Genomic DNA, 24,747 nt, shown 5'->3' with positions numbered 1-24,747 from the left:
TTTGCTTAAAAAAAGGGAATGACATTGATTATGGTCAGATAGAGAGCTGCAATGCATTTCTGTGGGGTTCCGGTGAATGACCCATTTTTATTTTTTTTACTTATTTCTTTTATTAACGATCATATATAAGAGAATTAAAAGAAAGCCACCCTCATACCACGCCCACTGCGGCTCTGCTCGATCTTACCTTTTTACACTTAGTTTGGTTCTACTTTATATCAATGTGACATAATTGTATTTATATTACACTGCGTGGATATTGAAGTATTTATATCATACATTTTTTAGTTAACATGTAGTTTAACATAAAAAAAAAAAGTACAAATCCAGCACTATAAATCATTCTGCGGTGCAGGTTTAGAGAGTCATTCCAAAAACATGGAATTCTAGGAGACAATATATGTACACAGACTTTGGAACAATCCCTGAGTCGTTTCTCAACCCCATGGACAAACTGTCAGTGTTCACTCTTCAATTCAGACATTGATCAAACTTGGCTCCCAACACTGTTTTGATGTCTCATACTTCTCGTTCCCTTGCCTCCGAAAGATATTCTTAATTTCTGTCCCTGTTATCAGTCCATGCATATTGGTGTATCGTGTGGTCCAAGAACCCCCTCTATCTGGGTTAATGGCTGGGCCCCTCTCAGGAAAACAATAGGGTTACTGTTGGGGTATTTTATTGAATTCGGCAGGAGGAAAGGGGAAGGAGTCTGCCCTGTGACCGCTGTGAAATAGAGGAATTCTTTCAAGGCACAGAGGGTACAGTTTTCCTGGCTGTAATCTTTAAGAATTTTGTTACAGAAGTGGGGGGAGGGGGGAATATGAATATATTTAAATGCCAACTGGAACAGAGTGATCCGGTCACAGTAATGACATTGGTAAGGCATGCTTCTGAAGCGGCATCCAACTACTGATTTATGTATGTCCGTGTTTGCCCTGCTGGCATTTTAAACTGGCATGTTGTTATAGGTTTGAAAACGTGTATCTGTTGCCTATAGCAACCAATCAGATTATAGCTGTCATTTTGAAGAATGTACTAAATAAATGATAACTTGGGGCCTGATTCATTAAGGATCTTAGCTTAAGAAACTTCTTATTTAAGTCTCCTGGACAAAACCATGTTTACGAATTTGCACCCCTTGCATTGTAACATGGTTTTGTCCAGGAGACTGAAATAAGAAGTTTCTTAAGCTAAGATCCTTAATGAATCAGGCCCTAGAATCTAATTGGTTGCTATAGGCAACATCTCCACTTTTTCAAACCCGCATTTTGATGACTTCTGTTCTTTATCAAACTGTGCCAATTAATGCTGTTATTTCTTCCAAAATCTGTTTTATTCTTAAAGATGCCTCAGTTCCTGCAGATCATTTGTTACTGGAACTACATTGCCGAAGGTTCAATTACTTGCACCTCATATTACACTGTTTCAGGAGATAAACATTTTTTATTATGTTTGTTTGTTGTTTATCTTTTATTTTCCTTTCTTAATATTTTTACAAATGATTATATAGAACTTTTTTTGAGTTTCATAACTATCTCCGAGAACACATCGGGTGCTATGTAGTGTGCTGCACACACATTTGTCACTAATTTTTAACGCCCCGATTACATTGCAGGGATTACAGCAAAATAAAAGAAGCTTACGAAGCCATGAAAAACGTTGCTTGCTTAATTAATGAGCGGAAGAGGCGGCTGGAGAGTATAGACAAGATCGCCTGCTGGCAGGTGTCCATTGTAGGGTGGGAGGTGAGCATTGCTTGCAGTCACACACGTTTGGAATGATACTGTTTTTGTTTTGCAATCCTCGAGCTGTGGTAACATAGAAAAATTATAGAATGACTAGAGAATGGAAACTCTGAAAATGTTTGTGCAAATTTCTGGCATTTCACTCTCGGAACAGACGTTTTTCTCCAACTCTGGAAATATTCTTTTCATTTTTTTTTTATTTTTTTTTTTCATGTCAACACTACAGGTAAACATTTGCTCTCAATTTATTTAAAAAAAAAAAAAGTACCCCACAATTAGTAAATACATCAATATTTGCTATTTCAGTGGATGTTTGGAATATTTCTTGACATGAGAAAAAATGTTTATGTAACCAATATATTAATATTTTGGTAATTGTGACATAGGGCCTGATTCATTAAGGAATGTTAAGCAAAAAATTGAGTAAGTTTTCTGGACAAAACCATGTTGCAATGGAATGGGTGCAAATTAGTTTATTATTTTGCACTTAAGGAAAATGCTGTCTATTTTCATGTAGCACACAATATTTGATAGCTTATTTGTACACTGAAATTTAAAGTTGACTGTCTAGGACAGTGTTGGCTAACCTGTGACACTCCAGGTGTTGTGAAACTACAAGTCCCAGCATGCTTTGCCAATATATAGCAGCTTATTGCTGGAAGGGTATGCTGGAACTTGTAGTTTCTCAACACCTGGAGTGTCATAGGTTATTATTATTATTATCATTTATTTGTTGGGCGCCACAGGGTTTTTTCGCAGCGCCTTACATAATACGAACAGTAGACCATACAGGGTAAACATCACAGAACAATAAACACTAAGTACCAATGCTTCGGAAACTCCGGGCAGACATATGGAGTGAGGGCGGAGCAGAAGAGTCGGTATGAAGACAGGAGGGGAGAGGGGCCCTGCTCATACGAGCTTACATCCTAAGGGAGGGAGGACAAAACAGGCACGAAGGGAGGCAGTGATGCAATGGAGAAAAAGGGACCGGGGGAGAGGAGGGAGAACAAGCAGAGTGGATGAGGGGTTAAGTGGATGGTTGGTAGGCTTTCAGGAACAGGTGAGTTTTGAGTGCCCGTTTGAAGGAGCACAGATTGGGAGTGAGACGGATGGAGCGAGGGAGGTCGTTCCAGTGCAGGGGGGCAGCTCGAGAAAAGTCTTGGACTCGGGAGTGGGAAGAGGTAATGAGAGTGGAGGAGAGGGGACGGTCGTTTGCCAAGCGCAGGGAGCGAGCGGGAGTATGAATGGTAAGTAGGTTAGAGATGTAGGGGGCTGTAGACTGGGAGAGAGCTTTGTAAGTGGTAGTAAGGAGTTTAAAGAGGATTCTGTAAGGGAAAGGGAGCCAGTGTAAGGCCTGGTAGAGAGGGGAGGCAGAGGAGGAGCGACGTGAGAGAAAGATAAGTCTGGCAGCTGCATTGAGTACAGATCGGAGCGGGGCGAGATGGGAGAGAGGGAGGCCAGTGAGGAGGAGGTTGCAGTAGTCCAGGCGGGAGATGAGTGCATGGATGATGGTTGTGGTGGCGTCTTGTGAGAGGAAGGGTCGGATGCGGGCGATGTTGCGCAGCTGGGAGCGACAGGCTTGAGCAAGGGATTGGGCGTGGGGGGCAAAAGAGAGAGAGGAGTCAAGGGTGACACCCAGGCAACGGAGTTGGGTGACAGATGAGATGGTAGTGTTGTTAACAACGATTGAGAGGTTGTGGTGAGAGGGGAGTCTGGAAGGAGGAACGACTGAGTTCCGTTTTGGAGATGTTAATTTTGAGAAAGCGTGAGGACATCCAGGAGGAGATGGCAGAGAGGCAGTCAGATACACGAGAGAGGAGGGTGGACGAGAGATCAGGAGAGGAGATGTAAAGTTGAATGTCGTCAGCATAAAGGTGATACTGAAGACCAAAGGAGGAGATGAGCGCACCAAGGGAGGAAGTGTAGAGCGAAAAGAGAAGGGGGCCGAGAACAGAGCCCTGGGGGACTCCTACTTGGAGGGGCGTGGGGGCGGTGGAAGAGCCGGACGTGGAGACAGAGAAGGTGCGGTTAGCAAGGTAAGAGCAGAACCAGGCATGGACAGAATCAGAGAGGCCTAGAGAGAGAAGAGTTTGCAGAAGGAGGGGGTGGTCCATGGTGTCAAAGGCTGCGGAGAGGTCGAGGAGGATAAGTAAGGAGAAATGACCCCTGGATTTGGCTGATAGGAGGTCATTGGTGACTTTAGCCAGGGCAGTTTCAGTGGAGTGGAGGGGGCAGTAACCAGATTGGAGAGGGTCGAGGAGGGAATTGTCTGAGAGGTATCTGGTGAGATGACAGCAGACTAAACCGCTCAAGAAGTTTGGAGGCATAGAGGAGAAGAGAGGACGATAATTGGCGACGGAGGAGGGGTCGAGGTTGGGTTTTTTGAGGATAGGAGAGATGAGAGCGTGTTTGAATGAGGAGGGTACAACAACAGAGGAGAGTGATAGGTTGAAGAGGTGTGCCAGGTAGGAGCAGGCAGTGGGAGAGAGAGAGCGAAGGAGGTTAGAGGGGATTGGATCAAGAGGACAAGTGGAGGGAGGAGAGGAAAGAATGAGGGAGCGAACTTCATCGCCTGTTGTGAGGCTGAAGGAGCTCCAGAGTTGTTTGTTAGAGGGAGGTGAAGCAGTAATGGCAGCAGGAGAGGGGTTGGAGGAGGAGATGTTGAGTCTGATGGCTTCAATTTTGGAGGAGAAAAAAGTGGCGAAGTCATCAGCTGAGAGGGAGAGAGGGACCGGAGGGGGAGGGGGGGGGAGAAAGGAGGGAGTTAAAGGTGGCGAAGAGACGACGGGGATTAGAGGACTGAAGGGAAATGAGGGATTTAAAGAAGGTTTGTTTAGCCAGGGAGAGGGCAGAGCAGAATGAGGAGAGGATAAATTTAAAGTGAAGGAAGTCAGCCAGGGAGCCGAGATTTCCTCCAGAGGCGTTCTGCAGTGCGAGAGCACTTTTTAAGGAAGCGGGTGAGTTTGGAGTGCCATGGTTGGGGGATGAGACAGCGTCGGCGGATGGGAGAGGCAGGGGCGACAGCGTCAAGGGCAGTAGTGAGGGAGTGGTTGTAGAGACAGGATGCCTGGTCAGGGCAAGTCAGGGAGGGAAGGGGAGAGAGGAGAGAATCAAGAGTGGAGGAGAAGGAGATGGGGTCGATTGCATCAAGGTTGCGTCTGGTGAGGGTGGCTTTAGGCGGGGGGGAGCAGGGGAGGAGGACAGAGTAAAAGAGAGGAGATGGTGGTCGGAGAGTGGGTAGGGAGAGATGGAGAAGTCTGAGAGATCGCAGAGATGCGAGAAGACAAGGTCGAGGGAGTGACCAAGATGGTGGGTGGGGGAGGAGGTCCACTGGGTGAGACCAAGGGAGGAGGAGAGGGAGAGAAGTCTGATAGTGGCAGGGTCTGAGCAGTTGTCGATGGGGATGTTGAAGTCCCCGAGTATGACGGAGGGAAGGTCATAGGTTAGCCAACACTGATCGAGGACATGCCCTATCCCAGCTATAAATCTGCCATGACATTTTACATTTACCTCCCCTGCCAATGCAACATGGTTTTGCCTTACTTACTTTTGCTTACCTAATGAATCACACTCGATATCTATAAATAAGTTTAGTCTAAAGATTATACCTGTAAATTATTGGTGCATAAATATTAATAATAATTAATTTCTCCAGTGGAGCGTAGTGGGAAGTTGGTGTAAGTTAACAGGGCATTTTAGCATCAGGCCTCCTATATAAACATTTTATATTTTTAGTTACGCTCTATTAAAAAAAGTTATTTACAGCACTGGGTATAAAGGACACCAATTATTGTACAGATATGATCAGAATGACTTTCTGTAAAACACTGCAAAAGATACTGATGAATGTTTATGAAAGCTGCTCTACAAGTAACTGAGACGTTGCCCATAGTAACCAATCAGATTCTAGATTTTGAAATCGATGACAAATGTCTGGTTGCTATGGGCGATGACCTAGCTGTTGTCTGCAGTTACCTGTGGACTAGGTTCATAAGTGCCTCGCAATGAGTATTTTAAAATATAAAATAAAGATGTTTGTGTTTATTTAGGGACAAGACATTTTAGCCAGGAGTTCTGAGCTGATCCATTCAGGGGAACTGACAAAGATCTTCAAACAAGGCAAGAGCCAGCAAAGAACATTCTTTCTGTTTGACCACCAAATGGTCTTCTGCAAAAAGGACTTGTTGCGTAGAGACATCTTGTATTACAAAGGCAGGATAGACATGGATGAGATGGAATTTGCCGACGTGGAAGACGGAAAGGACAGGGACTTCAATTTGAACATTAAGAACGCCTTTAAGATGGCAAATAAGCAAACGGTTGAAGTTCATTTGTTTTGTGCAAAGAAGCCGGAGGACAAGCAGGGGTGGCTCCAAGCATTCTTGGATGAAAGAAAGAGAGTCCAAGATGACAAAGATATGGGTGAGTGCATCTGTGGTTTAATGTAAACCCTGAACATTCTGTTCCTTATACTGCTGTGACTTCAAATGTTCTAACTGCGCAAAGTAGCCATTCATTGGTCCTACCACTATATATTGATTTAGCGATGGTGATCTTCAAATCTGGCAGTTGTTGGACTGCATTTCTTAGGATAAACATCTCTGATGTTTTTTTCTACAGGAATCCCTGGCAATATCAACTAAACTAGCTGGACAGTGAATATAAATTATAGATGCAGTTAGGAAAATATATGCACAAAGGACTGGTAAACCTTCCCCACATTTTGTCTTTAATTATTTTTTAGGACTCCTCACTTCATCACAATAAATAAGTCCCACCCCCCCCACCCAGTGTGCGGCTGGGATGAATTTCCGTGTTTGCAGTGACTGAGCAAAAATATCAAGGGAAAAACCACGGTGGTGCATTTATTTTCTGATCTCAAATGTTAATTTTTAACAATTCCAATCTGCAGTATTGCTGTATCCTCTTTATGTCACATACTTTCTGAGTTACCTTCGGTATAATAGATATAGGGGGAACCAGTGGTCTCAGTAGGCCAGTATACAGACTTCTCACCACTTGGTAATCAGTTGTCACAAACAGATTTGTCTCCAATGTAGAAGCCATAGTGGGTGAACTATTTGCATAGGAATCAGTGCATTGGTCTCCAGAAATATGTCTGCCATCTGATACAACTGTCCGTTATAGAGACACACTGTAAGGCAGTGGTTCTCAAACTGTGCGCCTAGACTCCCTGGGGTGCCTCGGCAATCTCACAGGGGTGCCTCGGCGATCTCACAGGGGTGCCTCAGCCAGGGCCAGTGGTAAGCAAGGCGGGGACTACTTGGTAATTATTATGGCTTAGTGGTGCCTTGAAAATATTATGGAGACCCTAAGGGTGCCTTGAACTGACAAAGTTTGGGATCCACTGCTGTAAGGTTAAAGTAAATTCACCTGAATCCTGATGTTCTGGAGAAAGGTCTAATTAGGAGCTTCTCGGCAGAATGAACAAATCCTCGAGTTCTCCTGTTTATTTCTTCCACAAGTCATGCTCATGACACACGTATAGGACATTTTACTACTTTAGTCATAGAGACAGGTCTGTTCCCTGTGTGCATTTCTGTGTTACATTATCATACGAGGGGTGGGAGACATGGGGTGGAATATCTTTTTATACTTTACTAAATAGTAAATTAATAAATGACCTAAAGCTTTGGGAGCTAGGTGCCCCCGGCCATTCAGTTATATTTCCCACACCGCCACTTCTAAATTTTCACTTTGAACACTGGGGAGACAACGACTACAGTATCCTGAAAAATATCCGCTAAAAGCCCACCCTCCCTATTAGTGGGACTGCAGTGGTGGTTTCTTCTTCTACAGGAGAAGGTGTCACTTCTAGTAAAATTAAATTTGGGATAATAGATGAGTGAGGGATAACTCCTTTACTTGTATAATGTCGGATTACAGCACTGTAGCACTCTAAGATAAGTCATTACCTTTTCCAGCACCAGACTTAAGCTGTCTCCGAATGTGGGCGCTTTAAATTGAAAATGTATCTACTCAGATGCAGAGACAGTTGGGATGAACGACCTGGCACCAAACACACTGTGGAGAATAGTTCTCGGCACCCTGTCCCAGTATTTCTGGGTGAGAAAGCTGAGGAATTTGATATCTACCATATGTTATACATTCCATCGTGATGCTTTTTTATTTTTAATATTCCTGATGCACCCACATTAACAGGACAAGTGGGAGTAGGTTCCTATATCTGTTATACATTATTTGTACATAATAAGGAATGGATTTTATAGCCTCAGCAAACTTCAGATTACAGGTCTCCGTTTTAATATAGGAGCCCTATATATGTTGTGTTGCCATGGATACTTAGAATAAACAGTTGTTGGCTTGGACTTTCTTATCATGAATGTTTCTCTCTTTCCATGCTTTCAATGGAAAATGGAATGTTAACAATTTCTCTCTGTTCTCAAAATACCTGAGGATGATCTATCTCTTGTTTTTTGTGTATGGGAAAATTGTTGGGCAATCGGACTGAGTAACTGGATTTTCACATGTGTGATAAGCTTGAGTCACGTCTTACTTGAGCCGTATTGAAGTAACGATAATGTATTGTGAAGGTGTACCCTTCCTGGAACCCTCTTCCAGGCTGACGGTCTCCAAGTGAGGACAACTCACGTGGGCATGTAGTGTAACGCCTCCCACTACCCCTATCTATATATACTGATACCAGATCCCACACTTTATGTTCTGACAAAATGCTGGCAAGTATGAAACGCCTGTTGTCTGCTCCCTCGTTCTACGTGATGAATGGTGATTATGATGATCTTTACTTTTTGTTCTCTGTGTTTGTGTGTTGGTAATAAGGCACAGGGGGTAAATCTGTAAGCACTATAGGACTGTACATTGTATATTTTGTATATTTGAATTCTTGCAGCATTACACGGTATGAGGATTATTGCATGCACGGGCTGATGTCGCTCATCTTCTGACGGCCTTTACCAACATGTGCACTAATAATCCATTTGGGCATTGGACTTGATTGGGCTGACTTGTGCGGTCAGATCAGGCAGCTTTGTGGCTCTCCAACCGTGCTGGATCTTCAAGTACCATCCCTATTGTTTTTTAGTAGAACAAGAAGACCAAGAACCATAGCTGGAGAGCCACAGCTTGCTACCTCTGGGTCACAGGATTGTTCAAAGTTATAAGCTCTTCATCCATCTCACAACTACCTGGAGGTGTATGCTGGGAGCCTCTGTGAGCGTTGCCTCCATACACCTGGGCGAGGGGTGAACACAGGATGGCGTTAGAGCAGTGTGATCATGTTGTCTTGATCACTAGTTTATGCGTATTCACTCAGATTAATATGATATTGTTATAGACGTATTGTATTAAGGCCAGTTTGATTGGAACAGAGGAAACCTAGAGAAACATTTAGACCATATGCTCTGGCTCGTACGTTTATCTTGCTGATGAGAACTTTTTCTTCTGATTATTAGGAATGGAGATTTCAGAAGATCAGAAGAAACAAGCCATGCACAATGCCAAGAAGTCACGGCAAGGAAAGATGAAAGGTGAGCTGGGTTCCGGTTATGTTCCATATTGGGCGGTGTACCAGATATCGCAGTAGGCGTGGCTCCGAGGGAACCCCGATGCTCAATAATAATCGTATTAGAAATTGATCAGTTTATTATTGGCTGTATTAGAAGGTGACCGCCGTCCATCTGTGTGTGCCGCCATCTTTGGCTGCAGTAACCGGCCGCAGCCAGATCGGTAGAGATCTGGCTGTACAGACCATGCGCTGAACGCTCGCCCAGTGGGGACAGCCGTCCTTGCACTTGGTATTAGTAGTAGGTTCTGCGCTTGGGTGGCCGGGTTAACGCTCTTTGCGTGCTTTAATTAATACATAAAAAGCACGTTTAATATAAAAGCGATTGTTATTGGTGAAGGTCACATCATTGCAGATTCAAAAAAATTGGCACGGAGACAAGAATGAGGGCACCATGTAGAGAGTATAATGACGGACTGCACCAGTGAGAGTGATTGTACGAAGCTATGTGACCTATTGTGAATGTGTTTATGTATGTTATATGTTCATTGTATAACAGAATGTAATGAAACGCATGAAAAGGGCACAAAATGTCTTTCATGTACTTTGAAGGACTTTAATTAAAAAATAAAAATATGTGGAAGAGGTTTAATTAAATAATACAACAAATGACAATCCAATTTGAGGTGCAAAGCAAAAAAAAATGCTAAAGCACAGAGATTTTCCTGTATTTTCCATTCAAAAGTGACAATGCAGACATGTTGGTGTCTGTAGGAGGGAGCAAATTTTAAAATGATCTTTTAAAATGATTTCTCCAGCGATTTGTTATCAAAACAAAGATCAGTCTGGACTTGCATAAGAAGTTGTTGCATGTCTGCGAGTTTTACTTTCAGCGATGGTCAGACAAGTGCAGAAGGTGCTTGTTATATTTGACAAACATATATGAATACATTTATCCACCAGTGAATAATTTTGCCAGAATATTCACAAATAATATGAAGTTTATACGTTGGTAAGACGGCATCCGTTACCAATGAGCCAATATATTTGTGAGCATCTGGCAGAGCAATTCACTGGGAACAGGTGACACCACTTAGACACTTTGTAAGTTAATAGGCTGCATTCTCTGTGATGTCACCTACTTGTAATGAATTGATTGGCTGCTGTCTCAGGGATGTGACCTACTTGTAGTGAATTGATTGGCTGCTGTCTCAGGGATGTCACCTGCTTCTAGTGAATTAATTGGCTGCTGTCTCAAGGATGTCACCTTCTTCTAGTGAATTAATTGGCTGCTGTCTCAGGGATGTCACCTGCTTCTAGTGAATTGATTTTGGCTGCTGTCTCAGGGATGTCACCTGCTTCTAGTGAATTGATTTTGGCTGCTGTCTCAGGGATGTCACCTGCTTGTAGTGAATTGATTGGCTGCTGTCTCAGGGATGTCACCTGCTTGTAGTGAATTGATTGGCTGCTGTCTCAGAGATGTCACCTGCTTGTAGTGAATTGATTGGCTGCTGTCTCAGAGATGTCACCTGCTTGTAGTGAATTGATTGGCTGCTGTCTCAAGGATGTCACCTGCTTGTAGTGAATTGATTGGCTGCTGTCTCAAGGATGTCACCTGCTTGTAGCGAATTGATTGGCTGCTGTCTCAGGGATGTCACCTGCTTGTAGTGAATTGATTGGCTGCTGTCTCAGGGATGTCGCCTGCTTGTAGTGAATTGATTGGCTGCTGTCTCAGGGATGCCGCCTGCTTGTAGTGAATTGATTGGCTGCTGTCTCAGGGATGCCGCCTGCTTGTAGTGAATTGATTGGCTGCTGTCTCAGGGATGTCGCCTACTTGTGGTGAATTGATTGGCTGCTGTCTCAGGGATGTCGCCTGCTTGTAGTGAATTGATTGGCTGCTGTCTCAGGGATGTCGCCTGCTTGTAGTGAATTGATTGGCTGCTGTCTCAGGGATGCCGCCTGCTTGTAGTGAATTGATTGGCTGCTGTCTCAGGGATGTCGCCTGCTTGTAGTGAATTGATTGGCTGCTGTCTCAGGGATGCCGCCTGCTTGTAGTGAATTGATTGGCTGCTGTCTCAGGAATGTCGCCTGCTTGTAGTGAATTGATTGGCTGCTGTCTCAGGGATGCCGCCTGCTTGTAGTGAATTGATTGGCTGCTGTCTCAGGGATGTCGCCTGCTTGTAGTGAATTGATTGGCTGCTGTCTCAGGGATGCCGCCTGCTTGTAGTGAATTGATTGGCTGCTGTCTCAGGGATGCCGCCTGCTTGTAGTGAATTGATTGGCTGCTGTCTCAGGGATGCCGCCTGCTTGTATTGAATTGATTGGCTGCTGTCTCAGGGATGCCGCCTGCTTGTATTGAATTGATTGGCTGCTGTCTCAGGGATGTCGCCTGCTTGTAGTGAATTGATTGGCTGCTGTCTCAGGGATGCCGCCTGCTTGTAGTGAATTGATTGGCTGCTGTCTCAGGGATGTCGCCTGCTTGTAGTGAATTGATTGGCTGCTGTCTCAGGGATGCCGCCTGCTTGTAGTGAATTGATTGGCTGCTGTCTCAGGGATGCCGCCTGCTTGTAGTGAATTGATTGGCTGCTGTCTCAGGGATGTCACCTGCTTGTAGTGAATTGATAGGCTGCATTCAATTTAATGTGTTCCAACAAAAAAAAGATTGGCTCTCTCCATAGTGTGAAGTCAACCGGTCCATTGTAAAGCTGTAATATGCCCTGGGATTGTATTATTTTGGTTTTAGAAATGTCTGTTAAAAATTGTAAACTTCTAAAGACATCTAAATCGGGGCTCTCCAGTTGGCAGCCAGATGAGGTTCTTGCTCGCTGTTTACTTGGATCTGACCCACAGTCATATATATCACATACGTGGCTCTTCCCATGAATAAACCTGACTGTACTGCTAGAGATAAATTAAGTGCCAGCTAATATAGCAAACAGAATCAGCTGCTTATGTACACACCACACAACAAGTGCATCAGACCTTGATGATGTGAAATACTACACTGATTCAAATTAACGTCCCATTGTAAATCAATATATACTTGTAGGCTCCCATGCTGTGCCTAATTATTTTCTCTACTGCCAGAGACTGATTCCCAACATAGCTAATGCCCGAGGCTGGATCTAACCCTGGCACTGTGACATTCAGCTCTGATTTTTATAATTGGGTACAAACAGGTCTGCAGTTGTCAGTGTGGGGGGAGGACAAGGGGGTGAGTAACTCACAATTCATTGACAATTGAACTATATTTTGTTACCAAGCAGCAGATCCGCATGAAGTGCTAAGTTTGTGGGACACTGACATTCTTTATTCATTACTAGGCAGACGGATTGGTTTATCATTGATTCGGCTGTGCAACACAACAAAATGAGTTCATATTAGAAAGCGCTGTGGCACAGTGGTTAGAATTGCTGCCTCACCCTGCTCACAAGTTCGATTTCGACCAGTGCACTCCCTATGTGGAACTTGTATGTTCTTCTCTGAGTGGTTTTCATCCTAGAGTCCAAATCTCACTGACGGGTTCATTAGCTTCTGACAAAAGGGTGGGTGATGTACGGATTTTAGATTGTAAGGTCCAGTGAGACTGATGAGTGACTCTATACCTTCTGTAGAGTGAAAGTTCCTAATCTCTAAGTGCGGTTTACATTTGGGGATTCTCCTATGCATTCTGTTGTTTAACCTATTTAAAGTGATAGATCTAGAACTAGCGGGCACACCTCCTTTCTATATAGACTGACAAAGAGATCAGAAATATACAGTAAGGGGTATATTTACTAAACAGCAGGGCTGAAAAAGTGGAGATGTTGCCTATAGCAACCAATCAGATTCTAGTTATCATTTATTTACTACATTCTACAAAATGACAGAATCTAATTGGTTGCTATAGGCAACATCTCCACTTTTTCAAACCCGCAGTTTAGTAAATATACCCCCAAGTGTTTGATGCCGCAAACCACTCCTAAACAATAGGCTGGGAATTGGCATTTAAATTCTTGTTCTTCAGGGAGATCCTACGTGGTCTTAGGGCTGCCACATGTGGTTGACGAGTATTTGTTATCAGAAGTTTTCCCCTCCCGGGAGCAGGCCTCTTATAGTTCATTATTTCATGTTGCTTGTTGGGATTATTGATTTGGCTCAGGACCTTCCTTGATTATCTGCTTCCACTCCATAGTGGTAGCTGTAAATTATTTAGATGTTGATCCCTGCTGACAAAATCTCAATGTGAGAAGAACCTATGTAGAGGTTTTACTGTATGTAGCACATTAAGAAAAGCTAGACGTTTTTTGTGCTGCAAATATATTGCATTCTACCACACCTGGGTCCATATTTGTTTATTATAAAGAAAAACGGAGCTGCAATTCTTTGTAGGTGATTTCATGGGTTTATTGTCTCTTGGTCACAGGTGTCACGTACAATGGATTCCCTACAGCTCCGCCTCATCAGAACTTGCATCCCATGCACCAGCGGCACGTCACGGTGCCCACCAGCATTCCACAGCAGCAGGTGTTTTCCCTGGCGGAACCCAAGAGGAAGACGTCTCCATTTTGGAACACCATTACCAAACTTACACCCTTTAAGAAATGACCAATGAAGGAAAATGCTTTTCCTGAGCTCTTGAGGGACATGTACAGTATTTGAAGACTGAAGATCAAACTTTTTAGGATAACGTTAATCTCTGAGTAACTAAGCTGTGCTTTCATGACGAGAGGAACCAATGAAGAAGAAAAAAACCACAATGTGAAACTGCTGGGAAGATGATTTATTGTAAAACATTTTGTTTGGGTAATTTTCAATTTTGATGACTGTTTTATTTATTCCTGAAGATGGACTCCTTTTTGACTTTATAGATTTTCTTTGTTTGATTTTTTTTTTTTTTTTAAATATGTAAATATTTTATTTTATGTTTAATTCGTTTTTTCAATCGTGAGATATTTGCCTAATGCCTGTTGTGGGCTGCTTTTGGGTAACCTTTTCAGCCACTTTTATAAAAACAGGAAAAAGTAATTGTGGCTGGTTAGGTTGTTTTGCAGAGCGGTGGCCATTTTTGAAATCCAGGAAGTGATGTCACTGTACAACAAAACAACCCACAATTGTATGATTTTAGGTCATTGATTCATTTTGTAAGTCACTCTAGCAAGTTCAGTTGTGGGTAAATGCAGAAAGTGTTCATTAGGGCTACTCCCACTGAACTCTAATTGAGGATTCTAATTTGCACTAAGCCATAGCTTTTTATCTGCACAGTAAGCAGGCCAACCCCACTGCTCTGTGTTAGTGGACCAGTGTCCAATTTGACCACACAACGGCCTGAGCCGTCCAATCACCCGCATGACAATAGCGATCAGCATTATCGGACACATTTTAAATCTTTTCCATCGACTTGCTATCTGGCTATGTGTATGTGTTCTTGCTGGCCACACACACTGTGATGAAGGTCTAATTTCTCAATATCAGCTGGGGTATTACAACATACATGGCCAGCATTAGACGATGACAGCAAATGTCTGATTGGTTGTTATGGCTTAGCGCAGATTTGTGCATAACATGAACATAGGTGAGATGGTTATAAAAATGTCTGCATAGATAAATGTGCAAAAAAAAGTTGTTGCAACCAGTCTGTTGTTTTCTTAAACAACATTTTCAAGATGAAAGCAAACATCTCATTCCGGTTGCTATAGGTTACAGCACCTTTTTTGGACAGTTTACTGTGCACCTTATAAATTCCCACCAATATATTTTGCATGAGTAAGACCATACTTACCAACCTTTGGTAAGTTCCTTCCGGGAGATCCTAGTCAGGGGGGCGTGGTTGGTGGACGGGAGGGGAGGGGAGCAGTAATTTGCGTCATTTTGGCTCCGCCCCCGCGACAGAATGCCGATTTTGACACAGGGGGCGGGGCCAAAATGACACAAAACGCGTCATTTTGAGGAGCAGATGCCATATGCAGGATATTTGCCTGCTCTCCCGGGAGACCTACCCGAATTTCGGGAGTCTCCCGGACATTCCGTAAAATAAGGATATCGTAAAATTCTAGGAACTGGTTTCATGATTATACTGTTGAACTAAAAATATTGTATGTCATAGGATATAACTCAAATGGGTGTGTTTTTTCAAAACTGATAACATTATCAACATTACACTATTGACCAATATTGTCATTTTAGCTACTACAGGTACATTTATTTATAAACTAACCACCAACGCCATCCACCCTGGCACCCATTCAGGTTGACCTTTTTTATATGAACTGCCATATACATGAACAAATGATCTTCTTTGGTTTAGAAAAAAATTATGGGCTGCATTGTTAAATCATTGTATATCTCCAAGTATTCCATTTACAGCCGATGTATCATGTAGACTGTTATTTATTGTGTATCGCTAACCATGCTCTTTATTGTTCTGTTGTGTCTATTTTTCATAATGAAAAAGATATATATTTCCCCTTCAAACAAAGTATGGAGATTTTAATGATTTGCGAAAGTCTTTCTGATTTAGTTAGAGGAATGTTCACCTGTGTTAATGCTGGAATGTGTTTTTTCAGTTCAGTGTTAATATGAAACCCATGAACCGAGATTTTAAACTCGTTTGTAATGAACTGTAGTTTTGTGACTTTCATGATGGGATTTATTTTACTGTTACATTTCCCTGGACTTATGGTGAAGTTCTGGTTGAAATATTTCTTAAAAACCGTTTAAAAAAAACCCCTAAAACAGCTCTGTTTCAAGAGACATTGGGTACAATTACTGATGGTTGTTGGCGTAAGCAGAGTAGAGACCTCTTTCCTGACAGTCCTGATACCATCACCATTTATTTATATAGCGCCACTGATTCCGCAGCGCTGTACAGAGAACTCATTCACATCAGTCCCTGCCCCATTGGAGCTTACAGTCTAAATTCCCTAACACACACATAAATAGAGACAGACAGACACTCGGGTCAATTTTTGATTGCAGCCAATTAACCTATTAGCATGTTTTTAGAGTGTGGGAGGAAACTGGAGCACCCGGAGGAAACCCATGCAAACACGGGGAGAACATACAAACTGCACACAGATAAGGCCCTGGTCGGGAATTGAACTCATAACCCCAGTGTTGTGAGGCAGAAGTGCTAACCACTAAGCCACTCTCACTTTTTTCAAACCCCAGTGTGATACTTGTACTTGGATCCCGAGAAATATCTCAAAGATAAACTTTTAAAAATTAATTATAAAACTGTTGGCAGCACTGTCAGTTCTAAATGCTATGTTCAATCTTACATTGACCACTCTGTATAAATGAAGCATGTGTCTCTACAGAAACCCTGTAGAGTACAGTCTGCACACACGGCGCAGCTCCCAATATATATCCTGTTGGCAGGTGGGGCGTGGTTATATAAAATGGGCATGGCCTGCTCAGATAAGAGGTGTGGCCAATATTGTCCTGCTTTATTATGCTATGTTAGGAGGTTCTTGCACCATGGTTCCAAATTAATAAACAAGAGGGGGGAAAACATTAAAAAAAAATTCACATTTAATTACAGAACACTATCTTATAATTAAGAACATAATGCAACGCAAAAGTACTATTATTCAGGACAGTATACATTAATACAATGTTCCACATATTCAAATGAAAATTCTTAGGTTTAGTTGCCCTTTAACTCTTTCATCACTGGGTTCTTTGACTGCTGTAGACCAACATATAGGACTCTTGGGATCATTTGTGGTTGATGTACTTTTATAGTGACATAAAGTGGGTAAAAGAACCAAGTGGACTCATACTTAGGATCCTTTCTTAGCCTTGACCCACAGAGCTGTGTGCAGCTTCCTCTCAGGCCCCTGTGAAACTCTGCATTCTTCCTCTTTTACAGTCTATGACAGGTGAATGTGTAGAACTTGCAGCGTTATCTCTTGCACATTCCAGGAGTTTCCACATATAGATATGTGCCAGATGTTACATAGCACTCACACAGCATTCATCTCTGTATTACACAACAGGCTGTAAACATATGTCCATAATATCCATGTGGAGCAGGGATACATAAATATAGCATAAATAAATATGAACAACTTTTATTGTCCAATCTCGGAAGCAATCAAGTCTTTGTTTCTTTATATCAATTGTTACAGGGCCCCACTTGTAGAACAGCCCACAACCGGATGTGTGTAAATATAAATTTGCTACATTTTAGCATTACATTCCTTTCCCCATACACTACCCACTTGTGTTAGGTGGTGGTCTGTTATTCAGTGAAATGTATCTAATTGGCCTTTATTTAAAGTAACCCTATCCAATTAAATCACACTGTAGTCTCTAAAACTAAAATGAGTATTTGTCAAAATAATCGTGTGTTAAATACAGAAAGGACAGCTACAGTAGTAATGGTCTTCTCAACCTTCCCCCCTGAAGCTACAGTGTCAGGAGGAACTTTAAACCACTAAAATACTAGCAATCTACTCCCTCTTATTTGCATACAATTCCGGTAACAAATTAAAAGCAAATACAATTCAAAGAACTATGACCTCATTCTGGCGCAAATAACACAGTCTATTAAGAAGAAAAGGCTTTTGCTGGTGGATTAAGGCTATAGGTACACACTGGCCCAATGATTGATTGTATGGAAAACCTCCAATCAGCCGCCATGCGACCGTTTGGTCAGATATCGTGTGAGTGTATAGTGACACGAGGATCTAAAGTTGTTCCACAATTCTGATCACCGTTTCATTTGGTTGGTCGTACTGTTTAATATTTTCCGACCAATCATGTAGTATGTATGCACTCATGCTCACCATCTCCATAGAGTTTACAGAGTCGGGCTCTTTTCAGCCGATGCTAGCGATAAATGTCCTGGTGAATAAATTTAGAGAGTGCTGTAGAAGGAAGAATTAATTTGTTTGTTCCGAGACAGAATGTTTTGTTTCAGAGGCACAGAAGCTAACAAAATTCGGTGTGACAATGTGGCAACAATGATTGAATGACTATTGTGCTGTCATTCTCTGAAGACTAGAGGTCCGGATGAACGATCAGATGAAGAGCACAGATCTACGACTATACTAATACAGTAATACTGATGTTAAAATCAATGAAAGATATAATTGAATATAATAAAATTTGTAAAATTGGACATTTTTTTGTGATAACGAGCTACTAATCTTTTCCAACAGTAAAAGATTATATGGGAGCCCGTTCAAGTGAATGAACTTAAAAATATAACATGATAAATAATTCCTGAATGTTTAATCCTAAAAATAAATAATGAATTTTAAAGATCGAGAAATCAAAATTAATATAAGAGATCAATAATAGCAAACAAACTAGAAATAGTGCAATATATTGAATATAGATACATAAAACCTTTGAAGTTATAATCTGCCTTAAAAGTCATTTCAAACACGTTTGCCCACTGCCTGGTTTTCTCAGTGTAGTCGTCCTTTGCACAATTAGCGAGTCAAACAATGGCGAAATACACTGCTCTGCACCTTCAGCACCCAGACCAAAGGAACAGGACCTAGGCCGGCTCCCTTGGCGTTCACCAGGATCCAACCCAAAAAAAACCCAAGAAATTCCAAAGGCACGTGACTCCACAAACTTCATCCAGTGCTCCATGGTAAAAACAGCATGTATACTTTATATTTGTTTTTCTTTACTTGTCTTACTATTTGGCGGATTGCTATGTTTGTCAACATTTTTATAGTAATAAAGGTTAAGTGAATAGGGACAGTGGCCGCCCATCCTCCGGCCACTCTTGATTTTACAGGTGATAATCTAGAGATTGGTGGGTATTCAGTGCTGTGGATTTGGAACTCAATAGTGTGCAGTCACTGACTATAGCACTTAAATGGTTGATAATGACGTTATTGTTCCACAAATTCATTCCTCTATCAGATTTTAAAGCGAGGGTTAAAGAGAGGAAGATACCAATGTTGAAACATCATAGCAGCACAGTGACTAAGTGGTTAGCACTTCTGCCTCACAGCACTGGAGTCATGAGTTCAATTCCTGACCATGGCCTTATCTGTGTGGAGTTTGTATGTTCTCCCCGTGTTTGCGTGGGTTTCCTCCGGGTGCTCCGTTTTCCTCCCACACTCCAAAAAAAACCAACATACTGGTAGGTTAATTGGCTGCTAATAAATTGTCCTTAGTGTGTGTGTGTGTGTGTGTGTATGTGTGTATATGTGTATGTTAGGGAATTTAGACTGTAAGCCCCAATGGGGCAGGGACTGATGTGAGTGAGCTCTCTGTACAGCGCTGCGGAATTAGTGGCGCTATATAAATAAATGGTGATAATGATGATAGCTGACTATCACAATCCAGCACTCACCTGAGTCTGCATGATGCATGTTTGACAAAGGGTTTATCAAAAACAGCCACCTGATTTGCTTACAAATGTTTGTTTCAATCCCACACTCTGACTTTTGCCTTACCAATTATGCCACCACAACGGTTTTTTTCTGAAGAGCTGACACTCTTGGTTTTCCCTTTGTCTAAACTGATCTCGCACAGCTTACTTTAATCAGAGTTACCATAAACCAAATGATCTAACCTGACCCAGAGTTATCATAAACCAAATGATCTCCTCTGTTTCCGCTGTGAAGCATTCTAATGCCAAGTCTGACAATTCGTAAGAAGACAGAGACATGAACTTATTAAATGTGATTTATTGTGGGAAATTTAACCACAATGCTGAAGATGAAAAACAATCAACACAAATTCTATACATATAGAATATACATATAAATATTATACAATAGTTCCTTGTAAAATAAAAAGGAGTAAACAGAGGAATGGTACATTCACGAATTATCAGTTTTCTGCTTGCTGAGAGTGCATCAATTCACTGGAACACAGGACTGACTCCCAAAAGTGAACAAATCTGTTTGATTTACAGGACATATTAAACATGCTTGAAGTGCCTACAGCCCGTCTTCTACAGTGATGTCAGAACTAGAATGTGTCTGGAAATGCAAATTAGTTTTTTTAACACCCATATCTTTTAACATCTATTGTTTTTCATGTCCCTTACCTGTAGTTTTTCTTTTTTTTGTTTAATTTTTATTGATTGTGTGGCGCTGTGGATTCATAAATTCCCTTCATTTACATACCAGTCATGACTCCTGTAAGTATGATATTTGAAAAAATGACATTTTCCTGTGTCCTTATTTCCCTTCCTTCAAACAAATCCCAGCTGATCAGCCTCCTGTCACCCAGTTGAGATGTCCTGAGATATCACAGAGCCAAAAAGAATGTGAGGGTCTGTTGTTGGCTATTATTGATGATATTGACATAACTGTAAAGAGAGAGCCCAAGAGGTTTTAGCTTTTACAACCTGCACCATAAATTGTTATTGGGCACTCTTCTGTAGTTACATATCTGGATCTCTCTATCCACAAATACCTCATGGCTAGGATAAAAGAACTTAGAGACAATCAAAGAGATACAGTAATTTAGTCTCCTCCTCTCAGGTTTAAACCCATGGTTTGGACACAGTTTCTCTGAGCCACTCCAACCTCATACTGTGAATTAAATCACCAATAACTATTTACAGTTTTATCTGATTAAAAAGTAGCTAGTCTATGACACTGACTATTTTTTGCAATCCTTTTACTTTAGCCTATTATAAAGTAGCTGTGCACTTAATTATGATTGCCCCCCATACCTGCCGATTTTCTCAAAATAGTGGTTATTTTCCCAACTACCGGGAGAGAGATCTCACTGAATTAGAGTTGACCGGAAATGGTGGGTGGAACTAATTACATTATCACGCATTTGGGATGAATTGGAACACTGATTGCGACCTTAACGCCCAACATCCGAGTCCGACCTCCCTAATCCCTGCAGTCACATTCCACAATCTAGTAGAAAGCCTTGCCAGAAGAGTGGAGGCTTTGAAAGCAGCAAAGGAGGGAACAACTCCATATTAATGCCCATGGCTTTGGAATGAGATATTCAACTAGCACATATGGATGTCATGGTCAGGTGTCCACATACTTTTGTCCATGTAGTGTATGTATACATGCATACCTCCCAACTGTCCTAACTTTTGGGTGACACTAGATATAAGCATGGTTGAAACTAGACCTACAGTGGGGGCGGAGCAGGACAAGTACCCTAGTTGGTATTTGCCCAATCTCCCTGAAATTATTTTTCTAAAATAGGCAAGTTTGTTGCCCTGTGAGGCAAGAGTTCTCCGGAGGGCCCTGATGCTCTATCCACGCTGGCCCATTTTGTGTGACAGCTTTGCAAAGGTGCACTGTATGGATTAGTAGATTTATACACAAGGCAAGGTCAGAGAGGTCACATTAAATCAAATGACTGCATGCTCTGGTATTGACCTTATCAGGGCACTGTCCTAATGATGTGGAAGGAGCATCAGCAGAGTGGAGTGGGGAGTTAGTGCTTTACTTTTAAGCAGAGCTGCAGTTTAAAGACAGCTCAACACTGATCAATGTATTTTACCTCCCTATCTGAACGTTTAGATTTTAGGATTTAGTGGTACTTTACGATGTTTTATGATGGGGCAGTATATGTTGGTTTGAGATTATGATCTATTTCTTAAATTGAGTTTTGTTATAGGAGTTCTCTGCAATACAGATATTAATAATCATCATAGTCATGACCAGGTGCTCAGTGAACCATGAAGGGAAATGAAGACATTTGAGAACAGTGACTGAATTTTATTGAGAGCAGTGATATAATATATGCTGCGCTCACCACTTAATTTAAAATATAGGATATCACCTACTTAGCAAATATTAACTCTTAACTTTTCTTCCTCAGTGCTATGATTACAGTATTTCCAGAAACCTTAACTTGCTTTACTCCATAAATGTACAATGTTGACAGAGGTAAGGAGTATAGAACAGTGACAACTCCCATTCTACTGTCCCTGGCGTCCCAACCGTCTCCTTGACAACCGGGACGTCACTTCCAGTTTCCAGCCCAACCGTTGCTAGGGCAATGGTGGGACACCAATATGTCAGATCGCCGCGTCCCGGCAACACAGGGCAGCCAGGCGCAGGGCTTTACTTACCATCAAGCCTGTGGGCTAAGTAGTCATTATTACCATCATCATTTATTAATCAGCGCCTGGGGCTGATGAAGTCATACTTGACCCTGTCTCTGATTGGCTGCAATTAGTATTTAAGGCAGGGAGGGCTTAACCTCACTGCCGGTTATAGCGTTTCCAGTCCTGTGTTGTTGCTGACCTGCTGTTTGATTCCTGTCTGCCTGATCTTCCGTTGTGACCTCTGCCTGTAACTTGGACTTTGCCTGTTTGCCTGTGACCCTGACATTTTGGCCTGTATTCTGGACTTTGCCTGACCCTGACCTTTTGGCTTGTATTCTGGACTTCGCTGTTTCGCTACGGACCTTTGACCCCGGCCTGCCTCTGACCACCCGCTCCAGTCTGGGCTGGCGCCTCCGGTTCCACCTGTGCTAAGGATTTTACTACTCTGTGCTTAAGACCTGGGGGCATCTGAGTACCTGTGAGCATATAAAGCTCTACGGGAAAGGCGGCTGCTAAAGGTGAAGATCTCAACCCTAAACTGTTCTAAAAGCTCATCTTTGTGGTCGTGAGCCCTAACACAAACCTCACATTTCAACCTATGCATTCTACACAGTTAAATGGTATGAAGAACTGCTACGTGATGTTCTAAATATCAAGGGGTATATTCATTAAGCCACAATGTTCCTCTGAACATCTCGGCTGCATACATATTCAGGTACTACGGCACCTCAACATCCCTATGGGGGTGCGAAGAGAACTCTGCGATGTTACATCACTGCGGAGGGCCCTTACGAACGTTTCAGAGGTAATCCACGGCTAATTGAATATGCCCCTAAGTATTTAAGTATTTCTTTGAGGGACATTTCTGAAAACTGGTGCAAGGAATAATATGTAGCTCATATCAGCCAATCAAATGTTTGCTTTAACATTGTAGTAGAGAAATGACAATTGAATTGGTTGCTATGAGTTACAATCTCCTTGTGTACCAGTCTCCTAAATGTCCCCCCATCCTCTTCTCTTTTAATGAGCTTTTATTGCTCCAGACACATATATTCTTTAATTACTGTCTGCATATTGTCTGGCTACAGCTTCTCATAAAAGCTTTCCTAGAATGTTAATGGGAACATGCACATATTTGAAGCTGCAGATAGCAAGTGGCTAAACCAGTGATGTGCACCCCCCCCCCCCCTCCAAAAAAAAGGTCCACACGTTACCCTTAAATCCAAGAATTAATAAACCATGTGAAAAGCCTAGAAATTGGGGAGGACAAAATTCATCTGTCTGGCATGGTGTCTTCTGCTGTGAAGTGTGGCTCCTAGTTGCTATAAAGTACAGAGATTATTACTGGAAGCACCTGGACTAGAGGAAAGGGAAGCCACCATAGCACTGGACACACATGTGAACACACGCTCTTTTACCAGAGGGCGGTAAGCCTATTGACTAAACAGATGGTAACCATGCACTGAGTAATGCAGCAGCAGTTGCTTAGTAAATAAAAACCCTGTGATATGTTGTCTAGTTGCTGAAGGTTGTGAGAACACACACACACACAATACAGTAGATTAAAACTACCCTTGTAGAATAAAAAACGAATTGGTATTGGGAGCCATAACCAGACAACCGCTGGTTTGGGATGGAACTAGGTCAGGTGACTAGTTGTCCATTAGTTCTCTGGAGGGAGCTGCAAAGCTTAATAAAATACCCACCAGAATAGTGCTTGGGGCACTATCTACTCCCCTTTGATCCTCAAATCTTTATATACCATAGCTCAGCTATGATACTTCCACCAAGGTCTCTACCATACTATGGTAACAATTTTAATGCTGTGTGTGATCATGTCTCCTTGTGATGGCAGAATGTGAGAGCTGAATAACAGGCCTCATGAGCGGCTTCAGTGGTACCGCGGGCGTTCACTTCATTGACAGTGGGGACAGAGAGCTCGGGGTTGACCGTCATGGGAGTTGGGGCCTTACTGGCTGCAGCATAGCCGCAATGGGAAATTCTGTCCATGTAAGAGTTACGGACCAATGGTGAATGCCTCTGCACAAACGAGTTTCGACTGAAAACCATGGATCAGAGAGAAAGGGGCACATTTATCAACCACTGCATAAAATGAAGAATAGTTTTCAATCCTTATCAATGCGATAAGGTTTGAACTATTTCTCATATTTATGAAAAAACCAACACAGGAACAGCAGTTCCGATAAACTGCTTTTCTTGTGGAAAAAAAACAAAAAAGTACGTACCACGGCGTCTTCGTAATGCGCTCGTGTCTGGATTTTTTCATCCCTTCTTCGTTCCTACTTACAATGCCTGTGCGCATGCGCACAGGAACCCTCCAGTAGTCAGTGAGATGGAACAGCACAGCAGACTAGTTTGTGACAGGGAGGGATCACATGATCCCTCCAATCGCTGTCCAGCTCAGCTCTTCGGAGCAGAGCTGGACATAAATGAAAAGTGAAGAGAAGACTTCATTTACGATGATGTATGCCAGCTTCACAAAA

The 24,747-nt window shown here is 42.3% G+C and overlaps 1 protein-coding gene across 6 annotated transcripts in view; it reads left to right on the top strand.

Moving 5' to 3' along the window:
• The window catches only part of SPATA13 (spermatogenesis associated 13), a 60,362-nt gene extending 44,508 nt beyond the window's left edge, over positions 1-15,854 (top strand). For all 6 annotated transcript variants that reach the window (XM_075198907.1, XM_075198909.1, XM_075198908.1 and 3 more), the window contains 4 exons: positions 1,619-1,748; positions 5,801-6,173; positions 9,206-9,280; positions 13,661-15,854. In XM_075198907.1, the coding sequence (XP_075055008.1) occupies positions 1,619-1,748; positions 5,801-6,173; positions 9,206-9,280; positions 13,661-13,842 (760 nt within the window). In that variant the 3' untranslated portion in view covers positions 13,843-15,854. The remainder of the gene's footprint in view (positions 1-1,618; positions 1,749-5,800; positions 6,174-9,205; positions 9,281-13,660) is intronic.
• Positions 15,855-24,747: the final 8,893 nt, after the last annotated feature.

The sequence above is a fragment of the Mixophyes fleayi genome, chromosome 2, assembly GCF_038048845.1.
Source record: "Mixophyes fleayi isolate aMixFle1 chromosome 2, aMixFle1.hap1, whole genome shotgun sequence".
NCBI classification, from domain to species: Eukaryota; Metazoa; Chordata; class Amphibia; order Anura; family Limnodynastidae; genus Mixophyes; species Mixophyes fleayi.
Note: the sequence above shows the minus strand (reverse complement) of the source record. Positions and strands in the feature narration are given on the sequence as shown.